Here is a 22,280-nt window from a genome sequence, read left to right as displayed (position 1 = left end):
CACTCTTTACTGTAAATTATTACAATAGAAAGTCCCCCATTGCTGTACATCAGAATGAATAATGCATCTAGTAAAAGAATCAGGCAGATAGTTTTCAAACTGCATGATGTCCTTAATGTCTATCTGGAAAAGTCACTCCTGTTCTTGCTCATTTGCTGCTTATGAATTTCAGTCTTAGATCTTCAGATTTTTCTGAGCCCACCATACTAAATATCTTGCATGGCAGATTGTTTTGATGTCATCTTGTCTCTTTTCACCTTCCCCATCCTCCCAATACAAAATAAGAGTAATTATAAAATGTATAACGCATATATTGTTACAGAGTCCAGATGGAAAATATTTAGCCAGTGGAGCAATAGATGGCATCATCAATATTTTTGATATTGCAACTGGAAAACTTCTGCATACGCTAGAAGGTAAGTCTTGGAATGTTTGCAGTGTGCAAATTATAGCTTTAGTCCTGATTAAAATGTTAGTTAAGAAACACTTTTTAATATTGTGTGATGGGCTGAAATGTCAGGTTAGTTACTCCATCTGGAATGTTCACTTGCATGCTTACACTGATGGCCAGGTTTCCAAGACAGTCCACCTATATTTGTGCTCTGATTTAGTCACCATCATTTTTATGGTTCTAAATGCTGAAGTATGTGTGGGACCCAATTGTAAATCTTCAACATGCACCATGGATGTGTCTTAGAAAGCATATTCAGTAATGCTTAACTGGATTCTTCCTAACAAATCAGTTTAACTTTCCCCAGTGCTAGCAAATGAAGCTGGTCTGTCAATGCTGCCTTACTCCTTCTCTCCTCCCCCTCCCCCCACTGTATTGATATTAAAAAGTTAGTTCCCATGGGTAGAAGAGGGATGGAACACCTTCCCTCTTGTTATAGAACATTGCAACTCTCTAACAGGGATGAAGAGATTCTCTTAAGTAGTTTATGCAACCCCCTTTTTAATGTAATCTTAGAAAATATGTAAAAGATGAAAGATAAATCACACACAGGGCACAATATGACTTCTGATAGCATGGTGCTGCTGATTTTTTTTCTGTAGTTTTTCTAAGAACCATAGCTGTAAAAACATGGTAATCCTGTGTGGACATGAATATGCTCTGCCATGAGGGAGATGAGTGTTCAGGAACCTTCCAGATTCCTGATGCACTTACACTGACTGTATTCAGAAAAGTTTTGGGGGGCAAAGGTGGAAGTAGCCTAAGAATGAGGAGCTTAACAATTGTTCAAATATTTAAACTGAAGAGTATCTCCTTGCTTTTTTTTTAAGGAAAGATATTATCCTGACTTAAACCCTCTCTAATAATTCTTCTTACCAATGATAGAGTATTTACAGATCAACCATGCCTATTCTGAATTTCAGGCCATGCAATGCCAATTCGCTCATTGACGTTTTCTCCCGATTCCCAACTACTCGTTACAGCTTCAGATGATGGATATATCAAAATCTATGATGTGTAAGTTGTTTCACAAGACATGTGATATAAAACTAATATTCTAAGAGGCTGTAGTGTCCCAGAACAAACTGCTCCTCTGGGAATTCTGCACTACTGCACATATTTAATGAGCCCCGCAGATTTCTAATTTTTCGCACAGGAAAAAGCTTCTGCCAAAATGTTGCTGCAGTGCTGCCCTTTGCCCATCAGAGGGCGCTGTGGTGATAGAACAAAGTTGCAGCTCCCTGCAGCAAGCGGTCATCCAGGGTCTGCATGGGGGAAGCTTCCTAACAATCTCTCCCTTGCCCTTCCACACCCCCACCCCCCGCAAAAAAGAAAAGAAAAAAGAAAAAAAAAACTTCCATACTTTTCCCACCAATATGCAACAGTCTTCCAAGTTCACACCCAGGCTCCTTCCCAGCAATTTACTTTCCTCTCCCTCAGCTCCTCCATTATCCCTGACTCCCCCAAGCCTTTGCTCTGCATCTGAGGGGTGTGGGAAATATGGTTCTGTATTGTAGTTTAAATGAATTAAGAGTTCTGTTTCAATATGCCAAGTAAGGAATCTATTTGTCAAAAAACATGTTCTGAATTTTTGTTGTCTGTATTGTTTTAGACATACTTGCTGACAGGTATTTTGAAATAGCTGACAAAAATAATTGAAACTGGTGTGATTATATTGTGTTATTTTGACAAAATATACAGAATTTTGCAGAATGTTAAAATATTGTGCGCAGAATTTTTAATTTTTTGGCGCAGAATTCCACCAGGAGTAACAAACCAAGCATTTTGGTGTATGGAATTATCTTTAACAGTGTAGTTGAATTAACTATTTTTAAAAAATCTGACATTTTAAACTGTAAAACACTAAATCCTGTGAACTTGGACTCTTTTAAAAGGGTACAAATGTGGATGGCAGATCAGGCTCAGAAAATTGATGCCCACTTGCCATATTTGGTAGTTCAGTATACCAACCAGCCTCATTCTTATCCTGCATACCCTTTTTTTTTTTTGATCCACCTTTAGAATTTCTGCTTCATGCCTAAAATATGCTGCCTCATTCATTGTCTTTGTCTTCGTCTTCCCACTCCACTTAAGTCCTTGGCTTTCTCCCTATTGCTGCCCTCTTTTCCTGTAGTCTATCACTCTCCTGACTCTCTGTGGCAATATCTTCTTCCTCCTGCTATCTGGGCTTTCTTTGATTCCCACCAGTCTGGCTTCTGTCTTTCCCCTCTGCTGAAACAGCTCTCAAAATCACTACCTACCTTTTCCTAGCTAAGTCAAAGGTATTTTATGCTGAAATCCTAGGCCTTGTTAGTTCAAGCACCCTGACTGGGGGAGAGGCTGTGTCTCAGATAACCATGACCTGAGCCCCCAAGAACTTACCTGAAATTAGCACATGAAATGTTAATGCAATTTTTTTATTATATGGTGGCTTAACTCTAAACTTTTTGTCTCCCATAGACAACATGCAAACTTGGCAGGCACACTAAGTGGTCATGGATCCTGGGTATTAAATGTGGCATTTTGTCCAGACGATACTCATTTTGTTTCCAGGTATTTGGCATTTTTAATTTTTATGAAGAAACTTAATCTTCCATTTATAAATGAAGGTTGATCACACTACGTAGATAACTTAGAGTGGGACCTAGATAACTTGTATTAATGAGTGAAAGATCTGTTATAAATTACTATGGGCCAGACTGATGCCCATACTTACATAGAATAGTGCTTTATACACACAATCTCATTGACATCAGTGGGGCTTTCTTGTGCAGTTGAGGTACTTCTGCGTGTAAATAAGGGTATCATAATCTGGCCCTAAATTTCTGTAAAGTAGCAAGTAAGTGAACATACCTAACTGAAGGCAAAGATACTGATTCTCAAAATGCATGTTAATTTATTTTAACGATTGTAGCTTAGCTTCTCATTATTTAACGGAACAGTGCAGACTACTCAACTGTGCTTTCTTTAGCTAACTAATATGCTTCAGAGAATTGGTGATTGCTGTGTTTGGAATTCTCATTTATTTTACACGCTGTTCATATTAAAATAATTGCAAATTGAGGCCAGTGTTTCTAGAACCTGCTGGTAGATCTTCATTTGTTCTGTTGCTTTTCCCCCTAATTTTGAGGGTGTGGTGGTTTGGTTTTTTTTGTTTTTTAAATATTGTAGTATCAGATCTTTGGTCTCTTAATTATAGTATAATCAAATTGCTACTAATTCAGATTTGATCTAAAATATTTTCCAGTTCATCTGACAAAAGCGTAAAAGTTTGGGATGCTGGAACAAGGACCTGTGTTCATACCTTCTTTGATCATCAGGATCAGGTATATTAAGAATGTAGAACATGTATAATTCTCATATCTGGTCGTCTTATCTAGATAGATTTACTAGTATGAAAACTTCACTTAGGGCTTGTCCATACAAATGCTTAGTTTGCAGCAAGCTGGAAAAGACGGTTACTCACCGTAGTAACTGTTGTTCTTCGAGATGTGTTGCTCCCCCATTCAAATCTTCCGTAGAGGCAGTGCATGTGTGTTTGCTGGAATGAATGGAAGGAGCGGAAGCGAGAAAGATCTAGAGAACAGTTGATGATGTCTTTCTCTCTTCTTTCTTCTCTTCCTGCTCTGCATATGCATTAGGATTCCAGTTAGGTGGTGGCGGGCGGTGCGGTGGGGATGTTGCAGAGTGTTGGCCTGGCCGCCAAGCCAAAGGCTGCATCAGCTCGGACTCTTGGACCAATGAGGCAAAGGAAGAACCGGACCGAGGACCAGGTAGGTGTACATCACCCCAGGTAATACTTTAACTGAATGGAGATTTTTTCCACCACCCAGAGAATCCTGTGCAGAAGGCACAAAACACTAACTCGGGGGATCGGCCAGGCAGTCCCAGGAGTCCTGCTGTGGTGCAGGATTACAAGACGGGTGTGGAATCCTGAATTCCCATCCCTGTATGGGAATCCAGAGTGGATTTTATATTTGATCATCAGGCCTAGACACAGGAATAGGTTCGTGTGATGCCCATATGACTGTTGGGGAATGTGAACTTGCTGCGCGCTAAATGTCTGTGTGGACCCTGCTGCCGTACACCAGAAGTTCCCTAGTGCGCTTTAATCTACTCCAGTTTTGAAAGAGGCTAGGGTGGGGTTGATTTACACCCTGTGTTGCTGCAAGCTAAGTGTTTTTTATAAGCAGGTCCTTACATTTTTTTAATTGAAATCCAGGCTCCATTGAAGTCAAAAGCCCATTGAAATCAGTGGGGCCAGGATTTCACCACTAGCCCTTGGGATAGTGCACTAACATTTTAAAGCTCTGATGGTATTTGAGAATCGCTGTCCTAGAATCTATTTTTTTTTCCCCCTAAGCTCCCAGGCTGACCTTTTCTAAGTACTGTAATACTTTTTACAGCCCCAAACAAGAGGCACAAGGTGGTGAAATGGAATCTCATCAGTCTATATCAAATCAATGCATCTTTGCTACACTCTTATTTTGGTTCATAGCAAACAGGGTGAGTGTGCTCTGTATGTAAAGAAAAAATATAGACTGTTAAAGGCAGTGGGTTGGTGTCTTTTTTCCCCCTAATTCATAGATTCTAGGACTGGAAGGGACCTAAAGAGGTCATCGAGTCCAGTCCCCTGCCCTCATGGCAGGACCAAATACTGTCTAGACCATCCCTGATAGACATTTATCTAACCTACTCTTAAATATCTCCAGAGATGGAGATTCCACAGCCTCCCTAGGCAATTTATTCCAGTGTTTAAACCACCCTGACAGTTAGGAACTTTTTCCTAATGTCCAACCTAAACCTCCCTTGCTGCAGTTTAAGCCCATTGCTTCTTGTTCTATCCTTAGAGGCTAAGGTGAACAAGTTTTCTCCCTCCTCCTTATGACACCCTTTTAGATACCTGAAAACTGCTATCATGTCCCCTCTGTCTTCTCTTTTCCAAACTAAACAAACCCAATTCTTTCAGCCTTCCTTCATAGGTCATGTTCTCTAGACCTTTAATCATTCTTGTGGCTCTTCTCTGGACCCTCTCCAATTTCTCCACATCTTTCTGGAAATGCCGGTGCCCAGAACTGGACACAATACTCCAGTTGAGGCCTAACCAGAGTAGAGCAGAAGAATGACTTCTCGTGTCTTGCTCACAACACACCTGTTAATGCATCCCAGAATCATGTTTGCTTTTTTTGCAACAGCATCACACTAACTCATATTTAGCTTGTGGTCCACTATAACCTCTAGATCCCTTTCTGCCGTACTCCTTCCTAGACAGTCTCTTCCCATTTTGTATGTGTGAAACTGATTTTTCCTTCCTAAGTGGAGCACTTTGCATTTGTCTTTGTTAAACTTCATCCTGTTTACCTCAGACCATTTCTCCAATTATGTAGGAAGAAATCCTGAAAGCTTATTTCTTCTTGAGGTTTTTTTCTCAAAAATCAGGATTATCAACTCGTTTGCTGGGAGGCCTTCTTGGAATTGGAGCTCTCACTGAAGTGGTAGCTGCCTTTGAGACCAGGCTGGAGCTAAATCTTTACCAAACTAACCTCTTTCCTCCCAAACATTTTGGGCATTTGAATTTAAGTGTTAACAAAAATAAGCCAAAAAGAGGGGGGTGTATTTAATTTAAAATAATTAAAAACAAATAAACCAACCCTCTCTTCCCTATTAGTCAGGTTTCACTTCCTTGGTAATTTGTTCTGTCAACTCTACTAATTTCCCCGTTTTCCAGGGAGTCTTTGAGGATTAACAGGGAGTTCTAATTTTAAAAAAAGTAAAATAATTTATTCTTTTTCTTTTTGAGAACTGTCTGTATTGATGTCTTGCTGTCAGGAGGCTAACACACAGTCATGCCCTTCCAGGTGTGAGAGGAGTGTTAATGAAAAGTGGTGGTACAACTGACAAAGACTTCCCAAAATAGACTATTGAAGACAGAGCCCTTTTGGCAATAACAGGCTAATGTGCTATTTTTAATTTTTTATCTTAGACCTTGTAACATGACTAGGAATAGTTTACGGACTGACCAAACCTCTCTAGGGTTTGTATTCGTACTTAAGTCATTAGTTGGCTGTCTGGGTTTACCTTCTGCTGAAGGTGGCCATCCTTCAGCCTGGTGCAACCCTCCATTTCCTTTCAGCCTTGCATTTCTCATGCTCTTTCCTTTTCCTGAAATTACTGTGAAATTAGTTTGGCTTGAAATGAATAGGCTAACACAGCTACTGAGAGAACCAAACTTGTTGAAACTGATTCACTTTAGAATGACTATTTTGTACATATCACCTTTCATTCATAGACTTGAAGGTCAGAAGGGACCATTATGATCATCTAGTCTGACCTCCTGCACAATGCAGGCTACAGAATCTCACCCACCCACTCCTGTAACAAACCCATTCCTTATTCATCCAGGCTGTTGGGGAACAAACTGTATATTTTAGCTAGATGGGTGTAGTAGGAAGATTATTGGATTTTCATAGTATTTGACAATATCAGGGTTCAGAAGATGGAAAGTGAGGCTAGTGCCTTTTTCAGACAGATGGCAGTCTCTACTGTGCCTTGGTTATCTCAACAGCTTTGCATTAGTAGTGGAACTGATATATTTAAACTACCATCCCCACTCTTGGTGACTATTTAAAATGTGAAACAGTGGCATCTTGTTACCCACTTTAATGAGCTATTGTTTGCTCTCTTCTATTTGCAGGTCTGGGGAGTGAAATACAATGGAAATGGTTCCAAAATTGTATCTGTTGGAGATGACCAGGAAATCCATATCTATGACTGTCCAATTTAAATATGCGGAGTCAGACATATTGGTTAATTATGTATGTACAGGTTTTCAGGATTACTGCACTTCTCATATGTTGCCACTTACTTAAAGATGCTTCTGATTATTTTGTTAATGTGATAATGCATGTTAACAATGCTGAGCTGAATCTTTGACTATTGCTACAATAGAAAAATCAAAATATACGTAAGGTTTATATGTATTTTTATCCCTTTATGTTTGGCATGAAAGAACTCTACATTTTTTAAATAGAAGTTACTATTGTAGTTGCATATAACTTTACTGCTTTCTCTTAAGCAGTTTTTGAAACAGTATGTATTTGGAAATATGTGCCCATATGAAGTAACTGCTTACTTAAGCTACCTCCATATTTTTCTCTCCAGAACTATATAAATAGATTTGAATCTGAAATTGTTGACTGGCTCTGGGTGAGGCTTAATTTAGGAAACATTACTGGCTCTTAAACCATGTCTACGTGTCAGACATGGCAACCGGCATTCTGGTGCTAAATAGTTGTCCTGGTGATGTGGGACAGGGTCATTTAAGTTAAACATACTGTAGCACCTGTGCTCAAGCCACATGGTTCACTAGTCATGGTGTATCAACTTTAAATTTAACCCCTTCCCCCCCCCCCCCAACTTAAGTTTAGATTCTCTTTACTGGATTTGTATTAGCTGTAAAAGTTTTAACCCATTTCCTAGCCTGATGTCCTGTGAACTGATTCTTGAGGGGTGGGGAATTTGATACATGGGAAAACATTTCCTCAGTGTTCCAGTTAAAATTCAATTTTTTTTTTTAAACCTATAAAACCAAAGCAAGCTGTGGAGGGGAAGTTTCCTTTCCTGAAACAGGTCATCTAAGCAGTGACATGGAGCTCTTTAAATACAGTCTCATTGTAGGGCATATGGTAGGTAAGCTATTGATGCAGATTGTTTCAGCTTCAAATTTCCCTCCTGCTGTAGGTTTTACTAGAGTTTTTTTCAATTCTGCCTCTATGCTGAATAGTTATATACAAACTATACCATTTCTTACTTTCTAAGATTGATGCTACCATTTGCTACTTTTATAAAATAAAAGCTTAATTTCATTCTTTCCCCTATCATATATCCTCTAGACAAGGAGAAGTATGTATGGTCACATCATGTGTTAACTACCAGTTTGGGGAAATACTAATAGAGCATCTCACCTTTAAATGTTTAACAGTTCCAGGCAGTATGTAAGACAATTTTTACGTGTCTGTTAAGTTTTATCATTGACACTAATGCTGTGTCAAAATCTTTACAGTAAAATAACTTCCATAATTCATTGTATAAATGTTATTCTTCCCCCCTCCATGTAAAAACCCAGTTCCTAGCTCTATTGCAGGATTAGGTATAGGTTTTTAAGTGTAGCCTAATAAGTAGCAGCCTGCTTACAGTTCATGTTACAGGCATAAGCTATCCCAAAAGTGTAAGACAGCTACTTCAATTATAAAGTGGGCCAACAGTAAAAGTTATAGTGTGCTTCATGTAGTGGTAGACAAGTATTTACAAGCAAAGTATGGCACTCTGTGGTCAGTGGTAATGTTCAAAGGGGACTGACTTTTTTTGCTCCTCTTCCTACTGTAGGGGTGGGTAAGCTTTTTGGCCTGAGGACTACATCTGGGAATAGAAATTGGTGTGGTGGGCCATGAATGCTCACAAAATGGGGGTTGTGGTGCAGGAGGGGGTGAGGGACACTGGTTGGGGCTGCAGGTGTGGGACCAGAAATGAGTTCAGAGTGCAGGAGGGGGCTCTGGGGTGCAGGTTCCCAGGCAGCGCTTAACTCAAGTAGCTCTTGGAAGCAGCAGCATGTCCCTTCTCTGGTTCCTATGTGGAGATGTGGCCAGGTGGCTTTATATGCTGCCCCGTCCACAGGGAAGGCCCCTTCAGCTCCCATTGGAGTGCCAGAGGGAGCCACTGGAGCGCCAGACGGAGCATGCAGGAGCCAGAGTGGGGCCATGTTGCAACTTCTGGGAGCTGTGTGGAGTAGCCCTGACCCTGCTCCCCAGATGGAGTGCTAGAGTGGAGCCATGTGGCTGCTTCCAGGAGCTGCATGGTGCAGGCCCTGGCCCTGTGCCCTGGAGTGGGACCATGCAGCTGCTTCTGTGAGCCATGTGAAGTGGACCCTACCCTGCTCGAGTGCTGGAGCAGGGCAAGCCTGAAACCCCGCTTCCCAGTGGGAGCTCGAGGGCCAGCTTAAGACAGCTGGTAGGCTGCATCTGGCCCACAGGCTGTAGTTTGCCCACCCATCCTACTGCAAGGAAGAGCTGAAGGTTCAAGTCTTTATTCTGCAGGTGGGAATCTTATGTAAGATCAGCTCTTTTCTTCTCTGAAGCTAGGAATTCCTTTTAGTGGAAAAAGCAGGTAAATAGAACAGAGTAGGGGGTTATTATACAGAAACTAAATCAAATTGTGTACAAAGGGGTTGCCTTTTTATACCACACTGCCATATGCTTTATGTAAACAGCAGCTGTACGGTGACCTCTAGTGCCATCTCAGGTCTTGCTGACTCTCTATACAAATACCCTTGGACAGAGCTGTATACTACTACAAAACACAACAAACCCTATCAGCTGCATAAATAAAAACAGCTAGCTACTTTGAACTTAAACCTGCCTGGTGTCATTCTGTGCTTGTAAAATTACATATGATGCCCTGCACATTGCTGTTAGTTTACTACTGCACATCAATGACATTTGAAAAGCTCAGCTACAGGAAGCACTCACTTTCCCATTCAGCAGTAGCACATAAATCCTACACTGATTTAGACAATATAGCTCTCATGTGACTACAAACTGCTAAAGGATTGTAGTTACAGTGAGTATAGACAGCCTCTACTACTTCTAGAAATATAACTGACAAGTGCTGATTGCCCCTATGCATTTAATCTGAATACAATCTGGAGCTTTTAGAACCAAGGGATTCTGAATAGGGATTTGTTTGATATGATTTCCCCCTTCAGAAAACTAACTGCTACCTTACTGTAGGCTGATGGAATCTGAAACTGTCCTAGCTTTGAGAGTGTCACTGAGCTAAGACAGGACCTAAAAACACAGGATAGGGCAACATCTACCTGAGGCTGGCACAGTAACACTAACATTTTACAGTTTATTATTTTAACTTGGTGCTGGAATAAAATCTAGAGATCACTATGCCAGGCAGGCTACTATAGTTACTCTACAGCCTAAAGGAAGAGTAGAATGGATCTTAAGGTGGAAGAGTAAATTTGACAGTATGGGGAGAAAAAAAAATAGGTACCTATTGAAAATACAGCACATAAGTTCCCTTGGCCTGTTAGTGCAAGTGGCAGATAAACTAATTTCTCCACTCCCTCTAAAGGTACTGTGAATTACAGAGGGGATTGGGGAAGTCTTAGGGCCTCTACTCACTGTTTGAGGCAGGGAAATGGAGGAAGTAGGGTCTTGTACTTGGTTTGTGGAAAAGAGAAAGCTGAGTTCTGGCTATAATGCTTCCTGTGGGCATTATAGCCAGACCTCCGCTCTCTTCCAATTTAGCTCATCACTTTTGTAAAGCGTTTCAGCTAAACTGACATCACTTACCAGATTAAGTGTATTCATCACAAGGAATTATATTAGTAAAAAGCTTTTCCTAGTAGAACTAACTTTTAGACATACTATACCTTATCCTATTTGAGTTTTTGCTACTTAACCATGCTTATGCTAGGTGGTAAGACAGGCAGACCAAGCTGGTGCTCAAGTAAATGATTAATGAAAAGCTTGTTTTGTGTAGCAGTATGTTTGCCCTGAATCTATTATACTTCTGGAAATTGCTGAGGAGGTAGAAAAATGGTATTATACTAAACACAGTCTAATGGCTTGTGTAAACTAAACCTTAAAGCCCTAGCCTGAACTGCATAGCAACAGAGGGAGAGACTTTGAAGAGTTAACAGGGAAACACTAAAGCAAGCTAGTTCTGAGATTGGCCGCTGGACATAAGACAGCCTCAGCTCAACATTTGGTTCTGGGCTGGCATACAGAACTAACATTTGTAGACTCTTAACAGGCTTAATGATGAAAGGCTCATAAGATTGTACTTTTCAGACAGATTTCTGCTTGGACCTAAGATGTTTTTATTATAGGAAACAAACTAACTTTACCATATGAAAAAATATTTACATAAGACACTAAGCTGGTATTGCAAGAGTCTTACATAAATAGTACTGTTGAAGTCACTCTGCTTCTTGAGTGGTACTTCACTAAAGCTGGTGGACCTTTATAGCAACTTAAATATGCACAATTTTCTCAGCTGCATAACTAGGAAGTGCTAAGTTACAGATAAAGACTATGAATACTTAAATATGAATTGGTTACAAACATATGGGCAACACAGCAACTCAATTTGCTGAAGACAAAATAAGAGGTATTGGCTATTAAAGCCATGCAGTTTTCATTGTGAAAATTTACATTCCAGATGACTCATCCATTCCATTTTAAGAGGTCTGGCATTGCACTCCTGTTCTGGGACCTTCTTCATCTTCTTCATATACTTCTCTACTATTACGGCAAGTTTTTTCTCTGGGATCAAACTCTGTAAGTTCTACCTGATCCATGTCATCTGTAATCATGACTTCTTCTCGTGGAGGAAGCAAAGCTTCCAATATAGGCAGTTTCTCCCTGGGAAGCCACTGATGCTCTGGAAACATGACCTACAAATAAAAATGTTTTCCCTGTAAATAATTCCTTGTCTTAAATATTCCATTAAATATGAAGGTGAATTAGAAGCAGTGAACTTACCATAAACTGTATAATTAAATAACCTTTGTCCAGTGGAGACTTGTAGATAGGCATCCCTTCATTAAGGATACATTTTAGGTCACCATGCTTTATCACTTCACCTGCCCACAAAGAGGGATCTGGAATCAGTATACATTTTGGTATCTTTACATTTGGGTTTACAGCCATAAAAGCAAAGCTTTGTAACAGGAAACAGTCCTGGGTTTATGAATTTCTCTTCACCATTGCTGTGAAAGCCCATACAAACACAAGGGACAGCTAACTATACACAAGGTGTAATGAAAAAAATGAAGTCTGTTCTCCAATCTTAAAAGTAACCCTAAAAGAACAGTAGGTAAAAATCCAAGGGGGAAGAGTTTTAGTTGGTTTCCCTTTCTGGGATTTTCTTGCAGAAAGTGTTTTAGCTCCACATGGACTCAGTAGCTTTCTGGTTCTTCACTCTAATTTTTAACTTCATAGATGTTTGACTCCCATTTTAGTTTTGGCAAAATTATAAAGCAATTAAAACCAGAATCTTATACTGGAAAGTGTCATGCAACCTCACCTACAGGCAGTGCTATCAGCTCCACCTGTAATAAAGGAAGCCAACAAGTTGGAGTTGGAAACAGAACAGGAGCAAGAACTGTGAGATAAGTAACTCAATCATATCAAGGTTGACTGATTTCTAAAATCCCATTCCTGTAACACATTCAGTGGAACCTTAAACCGTAAAGTGTGACTTTTGCCAACTAACAAGCAATTTCTAAAAGAACAAGCATAACTCTGAAAGCCTACCTGGTCTAGAAGTTATAATAAGGACTCTATTATCCAGTGTTTCAATGGTCCTTTTGAAGCCACATAAAGACTCAGAGAGGTGAATTTTCATTTTCATAATTAAATCATGTCCTCGCCTCTGAAAGACACTATGATCCTTCTGATCCAGTACAATTATAACATCACCAGGTTCCAGGTCAGGTTCCTGATCGCCTTCTCCATGAAATACCAACTTTTGCCCATCTTTCATACCTATAAATGGTAATTTAAATTAACAGGCTAACAAAACAGGTAGATAGTAAGATACGAATATTGTAACATGTTTTAAGAGCTCATCAGAACTCATTTTAACACAGCTCGATTTCTGGGACAAATCTGTATACTTCAAAGATTTACACTAAATTTGAGATTGAGCTACCATTTTAAGTATTCTTACCTTTATCAATGTGAACTTCTATGATCTTTTTCTCTCTGACAACTTTACATCCATTGCAGTTGTCACATCTGTCCTTTGGGTTTATTCGTTCACCTTGGCCTTTGCATTCTGAGCACATGGTTTGAATTTGCTGTACCATGCCAGGTCCAATCTGCTGAACAAGAACCTGCATTCCTCTTCCTTTGCACATGGGGCATTTTTCTATTGCTCCTTTCTTTCCACCATATCCTTGAGGCAGCAAGAAAATCTAAGGTCAACACCTATGGGAAAGCTATTCATTCAATACTATTCTGGAATAGACTGCTTGAACCCTAGTTCTTAAGCATTAGAATTACCAAATCCACATTCTGAATTTAGTTTGCACTCTCCCTCCCCACCCCCCGTTCCAAGTGTTACTGCATGTTACATCAGACACATTTGGCACTTCCCAATTGCGCACACTTAATTTCACCCTCCCTTCACGTTTTAGCAATTTTCAATGAATGAGCAGCATATTTATCATGTCTTGGAAATGTAGCCATTTGGCATTCCAGCAGCATTCTAAAACAAAGCTGTCTGCTAGAATTTTACATAATTGTCTAGTGTCTTAACACTTCAAGATTTATGCTAGTCAAGAAGGCCAGACAATTATGTAATCATATGATGTTTAATGGACATGTAAGAAGATTATAAGAACATACATGGTTGGTTGTTTAATGTTCTATATAAGTGACCATTTTAACATCCTGTATCTCAATTTTATTATTGCTCCTTAGGGAACTAAGAAATCTAGGTTCTGGTCACTAATATACAATAAGGCCACAGTTTTATTTGAAAGGAATGGCCTTATTCGTGGGTAAGTATAGTGTAAAAATGGTTTTCAGACCCTTTAATTGATGGCTAGCTGCCATGACAATGATGGCTCTCCAGAGATTCATGTAGACACTCAGTGCTTCTTTCCCTTTGTCTGTACTTTAAAAAGCTGACTTAGATGATCCACATTACTGAAGTTCATACCTTTACACTTCTCACAGATTACATTCTTTTGTAGTGCCAACTTCCTTGTCACTCCATTATACAAGTCTTCAAGAGAGACACTCAATTGATGCACAACATTCTTGCCTTCAAGGAAAAGAGTTTAGAAATATTAAAGGCCAATACAAACATTATTAATGGCAATTTCTTATTACAGGTTCTCTAAGCAGATTACTTGTTACTATGTGTTCAGTCTAACTGAGGAATCTGTTTGTTACAAATTTTAAAAGCCAAATTCAACTCTGGTGTAAGTAAATGCAACTCCTGTTAGCTTCTACTGAGTTGCATCCACTTACATGAGAACTTAATTTGGCCATAAATTAGCAGCCATTATTAACCTCATTTTGTAGATTAACTGAGACAGCAAGACATTATAGGGACATTGTCAACATGTGATCATGTCAATTTAGAAGCACTTTAATACTAGACCTGCCTTCATGTTCCCTCACCAGTTTGTGGCATAATTTAAAAAGTTTCTCTCCTCTATTACTAAACCCATAAAAATGGGGGATAGGCAAAGATAGTAAAACCAACTATACAGAAACTGCCATCAAAAGCACACAAGAATTCTTAGTTTTTAAATTTTATTCCCCCTACCTCCTCCAATCGTTTGTAGTATTAGATGTTACACTTTGAAGTGTTATTTTCAAGTTCATAGTACCCTGTTAAGCAACTTGTCCAAGGTGTATCAGCAAGTCAGTTGCAGACCTAGAAATAGGTCCTGACTCCCATGCTTCTGTTCTAGCCCCTAAGTTGTCTTTCTCCTCTATATTATCCATGTCCCACTTACATAACCTAGCCATGTCACTGATTTTTTTTAGTATCAGCTACATGTTAGAAAATTGTTTCTATAATCAACAGATCAGCTCATACTTTACATGACCTATGCTGTTGCTACTAACAATATCCACACTAGATGCATTTTAATAAAAATAGCAATACTGCAGCACAGTTAGGTGTCTTACGCACTAGTGCATGTTAAGTTTCTACAACTTCTCTTTAGAGCTATGTACCTCTTCTCTCTCTATTCATTCGGCCTCCACCACCAAAGAACATGTCAAAGATGTCCATGGGTGAAGAGAAGTTGCTGCCACCCAAGCCTCCTTCTTTAATAGCCTGCTCCCCACCCTGGTCATAGATGTCCCTTTTCTTTGGGTCCGACAGAACTTCATAAGCCTGGGATATGAGCTTAAACTAAAAAAAGAGAAAAGAGAAAAGCTCTGAGCAACTATGACCAATGGCAAGAATCTACAAGTGAATCTCAAGAAAATTTGAACTGCAACAAGAGTCTGTAGTACTTGTAATCCCTTTGTAGAAGAAAGCACTGTCAATAGAAAGTTGGTTAAAATGTACAGATACTACCTGTGTTTTTGCAAAGTTTTCCCCAATACATATTACATGATTTCTATGCTGCACAAAGAGATGGTAAATACACGTTACAACAAAGTCACATCAAGCCTTCTCAAATGTTTGCCACCAGCTATACATTCTGTTTGGGTGTTATTTGCTTCCATTACAGTTTTATCACCGAGGACTGAAGTACTGGCCTTTGATAACTATTTCACTCACCACTGACCTTTAACAGCAGCAATGAAGGATTTTATATCCAGTTAAACCTGCAGGATTTAACCCTAATATTCTGGTCAAATTAAGCTTAACAACCCTTCTTTTATGAGAAAAGTGGTGCTTCACTGACATTAATTGGTCAGAAAGTCAGTTTTATGTCTTGTCTAGAAGTGGACATATCCCTTTGTTTCAAGGGAGATTTTATTATATGAATCCAGACTTACAGTTCTATTACTATGCAACAGGCTGAAGACAAAATGATGAACCATTTTAAAACTTTTTTCTAGTGACCTGACTCTCATGGCAGTTTTGACTATTAATTTTATGATCTGTGTTCCTCATGATCTGCTGTATGTCACCTGCAGTTCTTTTCCCCTGACCGAGACTCCACTGTAAGGCAGTTAGCGTTCCTAAGTAAAGAGGCTAATCTTGCATTCTTTTTTATATGAGGTTAATTTCTTAGAGAAAAGACTGTCTACACTGTTCCTGAAAGGGTTTTTAATAGCTATGGAGCCAGAGGTGTTAGATTACAATGTATTTAATAAAATGGCAAAATTCCCAAAATGGAAGACACAGCAGACCACATTACAGTAGTTACATGCTAGACCCTGCTATTTCAATTTTTGTTCTGCACACTGCTCTTTAAGACTAGAGATACTGATTTCACTTATGCCCTTTGTTAAAGCCATTTCCAGAAGCTTCACTAAATTCATAAGCCTATTACTAAGAGTACAGCTAGTTTTCTGAGCACATAACTACACTGCTCTTGTCATCTTATCAGATGATGTTTGAGAAAGGCGCTTTCTTTCTGATCATCCACAAAAAAAAAAATGAATTAATTCCACATGGAGAGCTGATATGGCTCCCTCTGGACAATTAAGTCACATCTCCATTGTCTTTTTTTTTTGCTGTTGCCATCACAAGCACAGCTTCACCAATTGTTACAAGTAGTGTAGTACATCAATACTGGTAGCAGCTGCCAGTGTTTTAAGTATCATGCCATCTAGCACTGCATGGCAGTGATTAAAGTGCTCATAGCAGTCATTTGAGTCTTGTTTACAGCAGAACTAACAATGATGAACTGAATTTCTTAGCAACAGGAAAGCACCAACAATTCCCACAAATCAGAAGAGACTAGGAACAACAATGGTGTCAATCTACTTCTTCCACAAGCTTATGACATCTGAGATAGCAATCCTCCCCCCTTAAAGTTTATGAAAGCATATGAGATTATATGCTCCAAAAACATTGGCAAAAAAGTTAAGTCTCTAAAGGGTCTGGAAAATGTATTATGCTTAATTGGGAATACCCTTTACTGCAATAAGAACACTATATTCATTCATTAAAAATAGAACAGAAGATAAGAGAAGAACTAAATAATCCTTTACTCTGCACTTGTCAGGGTGGATAAAAATCAATTATTTAAAAAAAAACAGATTTTTTTGATAAAATGCTTTTTGAGGAAAATACCTATCTTTTTTAATTAAGATACATTATAGCTCAAAGAGATCTCATCATGGAATAGGATTCTAATTCTATAGTAATGAGACAATATATTCATGCAATGTTTAAGAAAAGTTTTGTAAATGAGTTCCAATTGTTCATGGATTCCAATTCTGCAATTTCGCATTGGAGTCTTTTTTGAATTTTTTTTTTTTGGAGTATTGCGGACCTTGAGATCTGTAATTGAGTGACCAGGGAGGTTGAATTGTTCTCCGACTGGTTTTTGAATGTTTTAATTCTTGATGTCTGATTTGTGTCCATTTATTCTTTTGTGTAGAGACTGTCCAGTTTGGCCTTGTCACTCAATTACAGACCTCAAAGTTGCAATACTCCAACAAAAAAAACTTCAAAAACAGACTCCAACAAGAAGTCTGGAAGTTGGAATTAATTTGCAAACTGGACACCATTAAATTAGGCTTGAATAAAGACTGGGAGTGGATGGGTCATTACACAAAGTAAAAACTATTTCCCTATGCTAGCCCCCCGACCACCTTGTTAAATGTTGGAAATGGGCCATCCTGATTATCACTACAAAAGGTTTTTTTCTCCTGCTTATAATAGCCCACCTTAATTGATTACTCTTGTTATAGTTAGCATAGTAACACCTATTTTTCCATGTTCTCTGTGTATATACGTCTTCCTACTGTATTTTCCACTGCACGCAGCCGATGAAGTGGGTTTTATCGCCCATAAATGCTTATGCTCACATAAATTTGTTAGTCTCCAAGGTGCCACAAGTACGCCTCCTTCTTTCTGCCAATATTTTAAGTTTCTCATGTTGACCTGGCTGACAGTCATTTTAATTTTTTTTTTTAATATTTCATGTAACTATTTTAGTTAAAAACAATTTTAACAAAAACTAACCTGATTTAAAAAAACTTGAATGTTCAACTAAATTCAAAAATTCATATGCTTGTTTTGTTAAAATACTGTTTGACGTTGAAGAAAAAATCCAGAATACATAATGTTATTGTGTTAGTTAAATAAAACAATTTAAATGTCTGTCTGGTGATGTTTTCCTCCTAATACAGCATGGCAAGAAAATCCTCCAAATATTAATGTTGAATTGGAGATAGTTCACCTCCCAATGACTTCATAAATATCTGCTTCAATTACCTTTGGTAAATGAAATAACCAAACCATTCATTTTCTGATATAGCTGTAAAACTACTCTGAAAAGTTTTTAACATAAATCACTTTAAAAATGTACAGTGTGTACCTTCTAAAAATGAAACCTACATCTATCTCTGAGTTGTGAAGAATATGTATTAAGTCTATAACAACCAACAAGAATGCACTTTTATATAGAAATCCATGACTAAATCGAGCCTTCCTGACTAGTGATTTAAATAATGATTTAAATCAATTTGATTTAAATCAAATCAATCCTGGCACTTGTACAAAGCATCTGCTTTTCACAGACCAATAGGGTGACCAGATGTCCTGATTTTATAGGGACAGTCCCGATTTTTGGGTCTTTTTCTTATACAGGCTCCTATTACCCTCCACCCCATCCTGATTTTTCACACTTGCTGTCTGATCACCCTACAGACCAATCAACAGTCTTGATACCCAAGTGCTCCTAACTGTTATTCTTTTGATACCATAGACATCAAGATACTGGACAGCTGAGCCATTTGTTTAAAATGTAACTGGCATCATTCATGTCACCCAAGGCAAAGCCCTAGACACAGCCAAGTAGGTGGTCCTGCAGAAAGGTTTTAATCTAGAAATGCAGAACCAGGTTATAAAGTTAGTTTTCATGTGAGCACATCCGTTTTGCCCACTCTAGAAGCTTACCGAAAGCAGCATTTGTTATATGCCAAAACTAAAGCCTATTTTTCAAAAGAGCTTTTTAATGACAAGTGGCTTTTCTGAACATAGCGTGGGAGGCAGAGCTCACGCTGCAAAGCCTCGCCAGCCGGAACACCAGCAGTCGTGCAAGTCCGTTTGCAGCCAGCTGGCTGAAGGGTCCGTCCCTGGCCCCGCTGGCTGCGAGGGCAGAAGTGACGGCATCCTCCAACACCAAGGCTCCGGCGAGCCAGGGCCCAGGGTGAGCAAAGCCCGCCCCGCGCGGCAGGTGCTTCCCCCGCCGTAGCAGGGTCTCTCCGGCCGGGCCCTAGACTGATCGGCGAGACTTTACACCCCGCCCCCGGCTCTGGGCCGGGGGTTCACAGCCAGTTGCAGGGCGCCCCCCCCCCGCGCGGGCCGTTGGACCGGAGTGGAGCCCTCCCGCGTGGCCGCCAAGAGCCGGGCGCGCTCCGTCACGTACCCGCTCGCCCTCGCTGGGGTTCTTGTCGGGGTGGTACTTCAGCGCCAGCTTGCGGTACGCGCGCTTGATCTCCTCCGAGGAGGCGCTGGGCTTCACCTGCAGGATGTCGTAGTATCCCGTCTCCTTCACCATGGTGCCCTGGGCGGGAGAGCGACACCAGCGTTAGGGGGCTGCGGGCCGGGGACCAGCCCCCACCCCGGCCGGACGCCGGCACGGCGTTGCCTGGCCCCGAGCTGGGGCGGCCGGGGAGCGGCCGCCGAGGGCATAGAGGACGCCGGCCGGGAGGCGACCGGCTCCCTCAGGTCAGGCACCGGCTGATCCCTCCAGCCCCCAGCAGACCTGTGGGCATCCCTGATCCCCGCCGCGCCTCCCCCACGACCGCGGCGCCGCTGGGACCGGCCGCTCTTACCGCTCTCACACTGACGAGCCCTCCGCGCGCAACCGGTTTAGCGCTATCCCGTAGCGCCGCGCCCGGCCGGCTCCGCGGCTTTTATAGCGGCAGCGCCGAACCTTCTGGAATGACGCCACCCTATGTCACAGCTCTGGAACGGTCTAGAATTCCCGCGCGTGACATCACCGCCCAGCCTTTGTAGTAGGAGGAGCTGGGGCGGGCTTTGCAGGATGCGTCCGCTGTTACCAGGCAACCGCTGCTACTACCGGCGCTTGCGGTACTAAAAGGGACTTAGCTGCGCTGCCCCACCCCGATACACCACACAGCCAACCCCCTTCCCCAGAGAAACCGCCCACACGGCCGTCTCCGCCCCTCCCAGACCAGACTGACCAGCGAGTCACTCCGGTACTTACACAGTCCCAGTACGGCCCCCTGCTAAGCCACTTCTAGGGCTCACCTCCCCACACGACAACCCAGCCTCCCCTCCACCTGAGAGAGACATCCCCACCCACCTCCTTGCACCTGCCCCAGGCTGTGCCAGGGCCGGATTAACATTTTGTGGGCCCAGCACCAAATGTATTTGTGGGCCCCTCATGGAGGCAATGCAGCCTAGCACTGGGAGGTCGGTCCCTGGAGTGAGGGGCCAGCCAGAGGCAACAGGGCTTGGCATGGCAGGCATGGCAAGGGTGGCCCCGCTCCACCCAATGCAAGGGCACTATTTACAAACCAGCAGTTGCCAGATGCACAGTGGCCTTCCCAGCCCTATGCTGCCAGCAGGCCTCTTCCCCTCGGGGGTGTGCCCATGCTGTGCCACACAGCCCCCCTGCCCAACACCCCCGATTCCCTATGGCCACAGGCCCCCCTGGACCCACCCACAAATGCACAGCACACTGCACACCACCACCCCTACACAGTGTCCCCTGCGCATAGCCGCACCACAACTGCCCAGCACCCCACACAGAACCCCCACTCCCTAGTGCCCCAGTACACACAGATCTTCCCTGCCCCTTCACAGCCCAGCACCCCTCCCCCAGATGCTCCACAGACCCACTCCCCCAAGCCCAGCCTCCTGGCTGCACTCACCGGCCCTGTTGGGAGGTGACAGTGTCTGCCGGGTTGAGCCGGCAGCGCAGCCCGGGCTGGTCCCAGGGCTGGGAATCACTCTCCCTTCGGGAATGGTGTGATCAGCCAGGCCAGGCCCTGCCCTGGCCTGGGTCCCTCAAGACGCACTTGCCTGGAGGGGCCTAGCCAAGCCCTCCACACTGTTCCCCCCCACACACACACCTGGCTGAGACTGGCCAGGCTCCTGCACCAATGCCAGGTGGCTCAGCTCTAGGGAGATAGGTGGGGCCCCACAGGTGATGGGAAGCAGAGACTGCCCAGAGCTGCACTGGGGTCCGGCCAGGGGGCTGAGGAGTAGGGGGTGGGGCTAAGGTGTAGAGAGGAGCCCTCGGCCAGCCAGCGGGCAGGCCAAGAGGAGCAATTGGTGGGCAGGGGGAGCCAGCAGGGTCTCAGGGTGCAGTGCAAGCAGAGCAGGCCAGGGCCCCTTCTGCGCATGGGCCCAGCTTCATGGAGTCACTGGAGCCATTGTAAACCTGGCACTGCCTACCCCTCCCAGATATGATGCTCTTGTCACACCACACACACACACACACACACACACGTGTCTCACATGCCGTACTGCTCTACATCCACTTACCTACTTCCAGGAAGCACTCCACACCGGAGGCAACCCTTCCATGAGATATTATTTGCTTTTCACATCAGAAGAAACTGACTCTTTCTGACAAACCCATGCCCAGTACTCTCCACATTTCCTTCCCTGAGACACCCCAGGTTGCCCTCCTACCTGAAAAAAAAAATCCTTCAGCATCACAATGCCCTCTGCATTGCCACAATGTACTCCTGCTAATCCCTCAGTCCACAACACAACACAATCCCAATGCCACCCTACCCCAGACACACACTGCCGTTCCTCCAATATGCTTCCTCACCAACATGTAACTCTCCACTGAAACACCTTTAGGTCATGGCCCCTTCCCCTCCCCACCAAAGACACACCTGACATTTCCCCCTCCAAAATCTCCTTGGCCTCAATGCAAAACACAACCCGCGCTGCTTTCCCATGAATCACTTTACACCCTTTTCTGAGACAATCCCTGGGGTGCTCCCCCGAACACACCCACACTGCCTTTTTCATGACTTATCCACATCATTGAGATACTCCTCTGCATTCCTCCCAGTGCCCTCTGAGGCTTCTTCCCTGTCCTCCCATGTCATCTACCCCCTCAAGTCATTATACCAGTGCCCTGACACTCACCTCTCATACTGCCAGGAGTCCA

General features: G+C 42.2%; 3 protein-coding genes across 25 annotated transcripts in view; 2 read left to right on the top strand and 1 right to left on the bottom strand.

The window, feature by feature from the left end:
• The window catches only part of WDR61 (WD repeat domain 61), an 18,798-nt gene extending 6,982 nt beyond the window's left edge, over positions 1-11,816 (top strand). For 3 of the 4 annotated variants that reach the window (XM_039491132.1, XM_039491131.1, XM_039491130.1), the window contains exons 7-11: positions 323-416; positions 1,375-1,468; positions 2,912-3,004; positions 3,699-3,777; positions 7,146-7,644. In XM_039491132.1, coding sequence (XP_039347066.1) covers positions 323-416; positions 1,375-1,468; positions 2,912-3,004; positions 3,699-3,777; positions 7,146-7,235 — 450 coding nt within the window. In that variant the 3' untranslated portion in view covers positions 7,236-7,644. Of the gene's footprint in view, positions 1-322; positions 417-1,374; positions 1,469-2,911; positions 3,005-3,698; positions 3,778-7,145; positions 7,645-11,680 lie in introns of those variants that run through there. The other variant, XM_039491129.1, reaches the window with a different exon arrangement.
• Positions 11,316-22,280, bottom strand: DNAJA4 (DnaJ heat shock protein family (Hsp40) member A4). Of its 7 annotated transcripts, none has more exons than XM_039491125.1 (8): positions 22,259-22,277; positions 19,548-19,685; positions 15,220-15,400; positions 14,189-14,293; positions 13,193-13,420; positions 12,778-13,008; positions 12,004-12,104; positions 11,316-11,915 (listed from the first exon to the last, which is right to left on the bottom strand). In XM_039491125.1, exons 2-8 carry the CDS (start codon positions 19,677-19,679, stop codon positions 11,700-11,702), a joined length of 1,194 nt encoding a protein of 397 aa, XP_039347059.1. In that variant the 5' UTR covers positions 19,680-19,685; positions 22,259-22,277; the 3' UTR covers positions 11,316-11,699. The 7 variants fall into 7 exon arrangements, with proteins under 7 accessions (XP_039347059.1, XP_039347056.1, XP_039347057.1 ...); XM_039491122.1 differs by lacking the exon at positions 22,259-22,277 and adding an exon at positions 21,638-21,787; XM_039491123.1 differs by lacking the exon at positions 22,259-22,277 and adding an exon at positions 21,642-21,781.
• ACSBG1 (acyl-CoA synthetase bubblegum family member 1) overlaps positions 18,991-22,280 on the top strand; it is a 107,730-nt gene continuing 104,440 nt past the window's right edge. For 6 of the 14 annotated variants that reach the window (XM_039491108.1, XM_039491115.1, XM_039491109.1 and 3 more), the window contains exon 1: positions 18,999-19,328. The gene's annotated coding sequence lies outside the window, so the exon portion shown is untranslated. Of the gene's footprint in view, positions 19,329-19,644; positions 19,850-20,120; positions 20,344-22,280 lie in introns of those variants that run through there. The other 8 variants (XM_039491112.1, XM_039491110.1, XM_039491104.1 and 5 more) reach the window with 7 other exon arrangements.

This window comes from Mauremys reevesii, linkage group 10 (assembly GCF_016161935.1).
Source record: "Mauremys reevesii isolate NIE-2019 linkage group 10, ASM1616193v1, whole genome shotgun sequence".
Taxonomy (NCBI): domain Eukaryota; kingdom Metazoa; phylum Chordata; order Testudines; family Geoemydidae; genus Mauremys; species Mauremys reevesii.
This window is presented reverse-complemented; position numbering and strand designations above follow the sequence as displayed.